The following is a 6,350-nucleotide window of genomic DNA, read 5'->3' as shown; positions in this document are numbered from 1 at the left end:
AGGCACCTGGCTGAACTGGAGCCCAGAAGCCCTTCCGGGTGCCCAGCAGGGGTCCTCTTGGGGCCTGGTCACCCTTCTCCTCTAGCCTCTCGGCACCCAGGTTGTTGTCTGCACAAGTGTGAGGTGTGCTCACGTCCCCGACGGGCTGGGGCTGGAAGGTGGGCCACCCCGAGGCCTGGGCTCTCTGGCCACTCTCTCAAACCCTCATCCATCTGAGAAGATGAGAAGGAAACGAAAAAGGAAAGCAAGGAAGACAAACACCACGCCTTTTCCGTGGTCCCCCGGATGGATGGGTCGGGGGCTGCAGGGGGTGGCAGCCGAGGCCAAGGCCTGCTTAGGACGAGGGCGCGGAACTGGGCTTCTCCTCCCGTGACACGGGGATGGCTCGCTCGCTGTGGCCGGCGTCCAGGCCGGACTGGATCTTGGGGCCGGAGAATGTCAGCATGCCGTCAGCAGACAGGGAGCAGGAGAGAGCCGACTGGTCCACGTTGGAAGGCAGGCGGTAGCGGCGGTGGAACTCGCGGGAAATGTAGCCATGGTCATCCTGGGTGGGGGGAGGGGAAGGGAAGGGTCAGAGGTGCCCCAGTTGAAGGCCGCTGCCACTCCCCACGCCAGAGAAGGCCCCTCCTTGACCACACGAGGTGGCCAGCCTCTGGGTGCCTCACAAGGGCTGGGGGACAGCCGGAGTATCCCATGCAGGGCCTCTCCTGAGATTCATAAATGGATACCCTCATCTATAGATGACCTTCCTGGGGCCATTTCCTGCCTGGGGCCAACTCTCCACTCCCCTGGCTTCACTCTGAAGTTGGAGGAAGCCTCCTGAACCTGGCCTTGCACCTTAGTCAGGTTTTCCCTTCCCAGGAGGCTGCTCAGGCCCTGGGTCTCTCCCATCCAACCTAACAAGTCAGATAGCCACGTGGACAAAACACTTCATTCCTCCGGGATGCCCTAAACCACAAACTCAGCTCCTAGGCCCATCTCCTTCTCCGCCAGGTGCAGAGAGCTCCAGGAAGAATTAATATTCTGGGCTACACTGACTAAAACAGTTTGTGGGACTTCCCCTAGCCCAGAGAAGAAAGGGGCTGTGGATAAGAAGTTTGTGTCCTCCCCACCCGCCCAAGCCCTGCCTCCTCCAGCCATTGAAAGAAGACCCTCTGTCAGAAGAAACCAAGATTCGGGCTGAGCTGATGTTCCACACTCAGGGCCCCCTCTCTACCTTCCAGCCCCTGTGGGCAGTGTCTGCCTGGGACAGCCCATTTGCAGGGCCCGGGGCTCCAGGGCCCAGGGCTCCCTCAACCCCATGGAGACACGAAGACCTGAGCATCTCCAAAGGAGCAAGAGACAATGGCAGGGGTGACTGCCTGTGGACAGGCCCTGCCCATCCACTTTGGGACCCAGGAGGTCCTTATGTCTCAACTCTGATGCTCATGACCTTGGGGATAATGAGGACACTGGTCCCAAAGGGCCATGAGAGGTGCCCATGTTGAGGCATGTGAAGTGTCAGAAGATTCTGTGATGCAGCTGTATGGTCATCACAGGCTGACTTCCTGAGCAGGTGCATATAAGAACGTGTGTGGGTTAGAGGCTGCCATCTTGGGTGCACCCCATGCTTGGGTCCTTTCTAAGCCCCCCTGTCACCCAGATGACCCAGATGGACCTGTGACAGCTGGGAGCAGTGCTCCAGCTGGGGAATTGGACCCTGAGTCACATTCACCCAGGAACAGTGACCACCATCACTGGGAAAGGCTGGCTGTGCTCTGGTTGATGTAACTCCTCTCTCCAGGAGAAGCTGGGTCCAATTTTCGGATGCCATGAGCCTCCCTCTCCTGGGCTGAAACCCCCAGATGTGGTCATCATGGCTCCCCAGCTTACCTGCCTCTCGTTGTGCTTGCCATGAATCTCCACAAAGTCCTCCTGCACCTTCACAGTGAGGTCTTCCGGGGAGAAGTGCTTCACATCCAGGAAGATGACGAACTTGTCCCGGTCAGATCGGACCTAAAACCCAAACATCCAGTGTGGAGCTGCCCAAAGGCTGCCACTCAGGAAGGGATGTGGCAGCTGGCAGAGACCAGCTGGGTCCCCAGTTGTCAGGACAGACACCTGGGTCACTTGCTGGCATCTTCTTCCATGTATCAAGTAGGACAGAGAGTTCTAGGGACCAGGACTGTGTCACCTTGGTTAACAAGCACTACCCTCGGCTCATCTTCACACCTTAGGGGTCAGGGGAGGGGTTGACTGCCTGGTGGGTAATGGGTGACTGCTGCCTGTGGGTTAGCTGGTTGTTTGGTTATGATCAAGTGACTGATTATAGACTGGTTAGCTTGTTGCGGGCTGGCTGACTAGCCGATTATGGTTTAGGGCTAGTTATGGGTTGGTTGGCTCATTAGGGGTTAGTTGATGGGTTGGCTATGGGTTGGCTGGCAGGCTGGCCTGAGCATTTGGAATGAGGTCACTGCGCTTAGAGCCACCTTGCCTGCAGAAGCAGCCTGCCTGACCCCCTGCCTCCCACAAAGCTCCTCCACATTGGCTTCCTCTCCCTACATGGCTCAGATCATTCAGGTTCTTTGCTCCCAGAGCTGGCTATTACAGTATCAGGTCTGGTGAGCCTTGTGGCTTTCAGAGATTGCAACTCCAAAACTACAGACCCTGTCCTGCTCCCCTGTGGCTCAGGGAGGCCAACGGCTCTCGTTGCCTCTCCTTTGGGCTCTGGCAGACCCCGGCTGAGCTCGCCCAGGGCCATGCTAGGAGATCCCTGCTCTCGGACCTCGGGTGGCATTCCCACCCTCACCCAGGACTGCTCCTGGACTCAGAAGTGGCGATGTGGAGAACGGTGGGTCCAGAGTGCTCGCATCCACCCTTGGACTTGCCTTGGTGGGACCGTTCCCGTGATTTCCACGTGTGGTTGGCACTTTACAAACCACACACGGGTCATGAGCTGAGGGAGGAGAGGACTAGTGTGGGCTGGGTTCCTCTCCTGACCCCACCCCAGTAGCCAGGATGCTCTGGCATGTGGTGGCAGCTGGGGATAAGGACTTCCACCCAGCCTCTGCACCCGCTCGAGTTGGGGCTAGGCCACCTGCCCCAGAGAGCAAGACAAGACCCCAGTGGCCACATAGCACCCTGTTAAGCGCCTTGTTGTCCTCCATCCTGGTCCTTACCTCAGAGATGCCAGAGTCCAGTACGGTGCGGAAGAGGGACTGGCGGTAGTAGGGGCTGATGGTGGATGACAGGAAGGGCAGCAGGTCGTACTCAAAGAGGCCCTCGCCGAAGAACTGGTCAAACAGCCGGCTGGGGTAGAAGGGCCCCAGCGCGCGCTTGAACCAGGGGTGCTGGATGGTGACGTCCATGTTCAGCTTCGGCACTGCAGGAACCCGGAGGCTGGCAGGAGTCAAGACAGGGCCTCTGGGCAGTGCAGTGAGGAGCTGGGCCTCGGGCCCTCCCTATATACGGCACTGGCAGAATGGGGGCATTAAGGGATTTCTCTGGAAAGGCATGATTCATGAAGAAGGCTGCCCAGTCAGCAGAAACGCGCCTGGGCCCAGCGCCCGCCCCAGCCCGGGAGACACTAAGCTGACTGCCACAGAGGCCTGGACTCCACCCAGGCCAGCCTGGTCGCCTTGGGGCCGCCAGGAGGGCAGACACCCCCGAGGAGCTCTGTCCTCTACACTCAATTTGGAGGACGATGGGGTGTCTCATCTCCCAGATCCTGGGTGGGCTCGCCGTGCCAGCCACCCTGGTTCTTCACACACCTTGTCCTGTGTGGTCCTCACAGCCACCCTGGGATGGGGAGTTCATAACCCTGCTTCACAGATGAGGAAACTGAGGCATAGAGGTTAGACAAGTCATCCCCAATACCTCGTAGCTCCTAGGCAAGTTGTTCTTCAAAAGACAAACTACCTCTATTACGTCTTCCTAATTATAAAATTTATGCACACCTGTAAAACCCCTAGGGAAGACAGGAAAGATGGAGAAGAAGTCATAAGTGCTGGTGATTTCAGTATCCAGGGGGCTTTGTGGCATTGCCTACTCATCCTCCAGGGGCCTGCGTATGTCCAGTGGGGACCCTGGTGTGGCTTTGTGCATATGGGACTCCCACATCCTGCACACACTTCGAGACCTTGTCCTCTGCAAAGCCTCGGCCTCCACAGCAAGGCCACGCCAGGCTGTTGAGCCCCGCTGCTCTTACCGGGGTGGTGACATCAGCAAGGAATTAGTCCTTGTCCAGTTATTGCCAAGTGTCAGGGAACTCTCAATTCTAAGGCTTTTGATGTTTTTTTGGTAAACTCAACTTCGGGGCATGTTATACTAGTTTATGTCCCACCACAGCAGGGGAAGAGACTGCTTCCACGCCCTTCCCGGGCTGGCTTTGATGTACATTCCAGACTGAGAGAAGTTGCTTGCTCCTCCTTGGGCTGCCCCAGTTCCTACCTCAGCTTCTAGTCGGTACCTAACTCATGTTTGTATGATAAAGGCAAACCCAAAGCACTCAGGCAGCCTGGACAACAAAGCGAGGCCCTGTCCTGATAATACAAAAAAAGAAAAATTAGCCAAATGTGGTGGTACACACCTGTAATCCCAGCTACTCGGGAGGCTGCGACGAGAGGAGCCCTGGAGTTTGAGGCTACAGTGAGCTATGATCACACCAGTGCACTCCAGCCTCAGCAACACAGTGTGAGATCCTGTCTCAAAAAAAGAAAGAGCTGGGCTCGGTGGCTCAGCCTGTAATCCCTCGCCTTTGGGAGGCTGAGGAGAGTGGATTGCCTGAGCCCATGGGTTCAAGACCCGCCTGGGCAACTTGGTGAGACCTCATCTCTATAATAAATCAAAAAATAAGCCGGGCATGGCAGCGCACGCCTGTAGTTCCAGCTACTTGGAAGGCTGAGGCGGAAGGATTGCCAGAGCCTAGCAGGTCGAGGCTGCGGTGGCCGGGAGCAGCCCACCGCACTCCAGTCTGGGCGACGGAGTGAGACTCCAACTCAAAAAAAAAAAAAAAAGAGTGAAAGAGAGAGCACTGAAGGATCTTTGCAAATGCAGAAGGCCCGTGGACTTAGGTCATGTTAGGGCAGACCCTCAGTATGTGAGCAGAAAGGGACCTGACATCCCTGGTGGAACTGGTGTTGAAACAGGGACTTTAGAGTCACTGCCAGACAGCCCCTCTGTGATGAGCAGTGCTCAGTCCCAGAGCCTTCCTCCCTGCATTTTTGAGCACCAGCTGTTGTGCAGAGCACTGGCCCGAAAAATCTTGAAATGACAGCTTCTGCCCTGCAAGTTCACAGTTCCCAAGGAGCAATTCCCCGAGACGCCAAATCAGGGTGCAGCTGACGAACACTGGGGTGGTGATGGGAACCTCCCTCATCCCAGACCTGCACCTGTCAGGCCCAGTGACCACTGCCTGGTGGGGCTCAGAGCCACCTGGAAGAATCCCAGCACATCCTCGCTTCCCAGGGCAGGAAAAGGGGCTAGAAAGATTCAGCTGCATACCCAGGTCACTCGGCTTGGAAGAAAAAAGGAGCTTCAATGTGAGGGCTTCAGGCCACCTGTCCAGGAGGTATGCGGGGAGGTCAGCATCTGAGCAATATGGGGGGCTGAACAGGGCAGCGGGTGGCCCCACAGTGCTGGCTGCCGGTTCCTGGGGTGTGGGGAGGAGGAGGAGGGACCTTCCAGACAGCAATAAGCATCCTGTGAGCCATGTTCTCCATGGGGAGGGACCCACCAGGCCAGGCACGTGGTCAGAGCTGGACAGAGCCATGCTGACACTGGAGGAGAAGACAGTCATTCTCATCTTGGCTTTAACTAAAAGTTTGACAAGTTCGTCCACCACAAAATTTGGGGGCATTAATTTTCATGTGTTTAAACATTGCATGGAGGGCCAGGTGTGATGACTCATGTCTGTCATCCCAGCACTTTGGGAGGCCAAGATGGGAAGACTGTTTGAGCCTAGGAGTTCGAGACCAGCCTGGGAATCATAGTGAGACCTCCTCTCAAGAAAGAGAGAGAAATTAATATTGCATGAATACATGAGTTATCTTGATGGCTGTGTCTTTGGGCGCCCCCTGATGTTTGACAGGGAGCAGGGAACCTCACGTCCACATCTGGCCCTGCAAGTGGTTGGTCAAACAGGCAAGGACAGAGGCAGGAAGGAGGCACCAAAGAGGGCCGGGCACAGGCCTCGTTCTTTGGGCTACACAGCTCAGGGTTACCGAGGACCAGGGTGAAGTCCTCCAGACACAGGGTCAGGGGTCTTCCAGGCCCTTGTTTACACTCCTGCCCCACGTCCTTTGGGGCCTGGTGGGTTCAGCAGTCTCAAGGTCCTGCCTCAGGGGTGGCAGGGCCTAAAGGGGCAGCCTTCG

At 56.8% G+C, this 6,350-nt stretch overlaps 1 protein-coding gene across 1 annotated transcript; it reads right to left on the bottom strand.

Moving 5' to 3' along the window:
* Positions 1-202: 202 nt before the first annotated feature.
* On the bottom strand, positions 203-3,436 carry CRYAA (crystallin alpha A). The gene is made up of 3 exons (XM_008070975.1): positions 3,159-3,436; positions 1,873-1,995; positions 203-544 (listed from the first exon to the last, which is right to left on the bottom strand). The coding sequence occupies exons 1-3, from the start codon at positions 3,345-3,347 to the stop codon at positions 335-337; spliced, it is 522 nt and encodes a 173-aa protein (XP_008069166.1). The 5' UTR covers positions 3,348-3,436; the 3' UTR covers positions 203-334.
* Positions 3,437-6,350: the final 2,914 nt, after the last annotated feature.

Source organism: Carlito syrichta, unplaced genomic scaffold (assembly GCF_000164805.1).
Source record: "Carlito syrichta isolate Samal-C Ts95f unplaced genomic scaffold, Tarsius_syrichta-2.0.1 Scaffold314085, whole genome shotgun sequence".
Lineage (NCBI taxonomy): Eukaryota > Metazoa > Chordata > Mammalia > Primates > Tarsiidae > Carlito > Carlito syrichta.
The sequence above is the reverse complement of the archived record's forward strand: the minus strand, read 5'-3'. Positions and strand labels throughout refer to the sequence as shown.

Bases quoted from the DNA above. Each gene is read 5' to 3' on its own strand.
- CRYAA (XM_008070975.1), bottom strand. From the start codon at position 3,347: ATGGACGTCACCATCCAGCACCCCTGGTTCAAGCGCGCGCTGGGGCCC. The intron at 1,996-3,158 runs GTAAGGACCAGG...TTTGGGTTTTAG, and splicing joins TGGACTCTGGCATCTCTGAG to GTCCGATCTGACCGGGACAA. The intron at 545-1,872 runs GTAAGCTGGGGA...CCCCCCACCCAG, and splicing joins GCAAGCACAACGAGAGGCAG to GATGACCATGGCTACATTTC.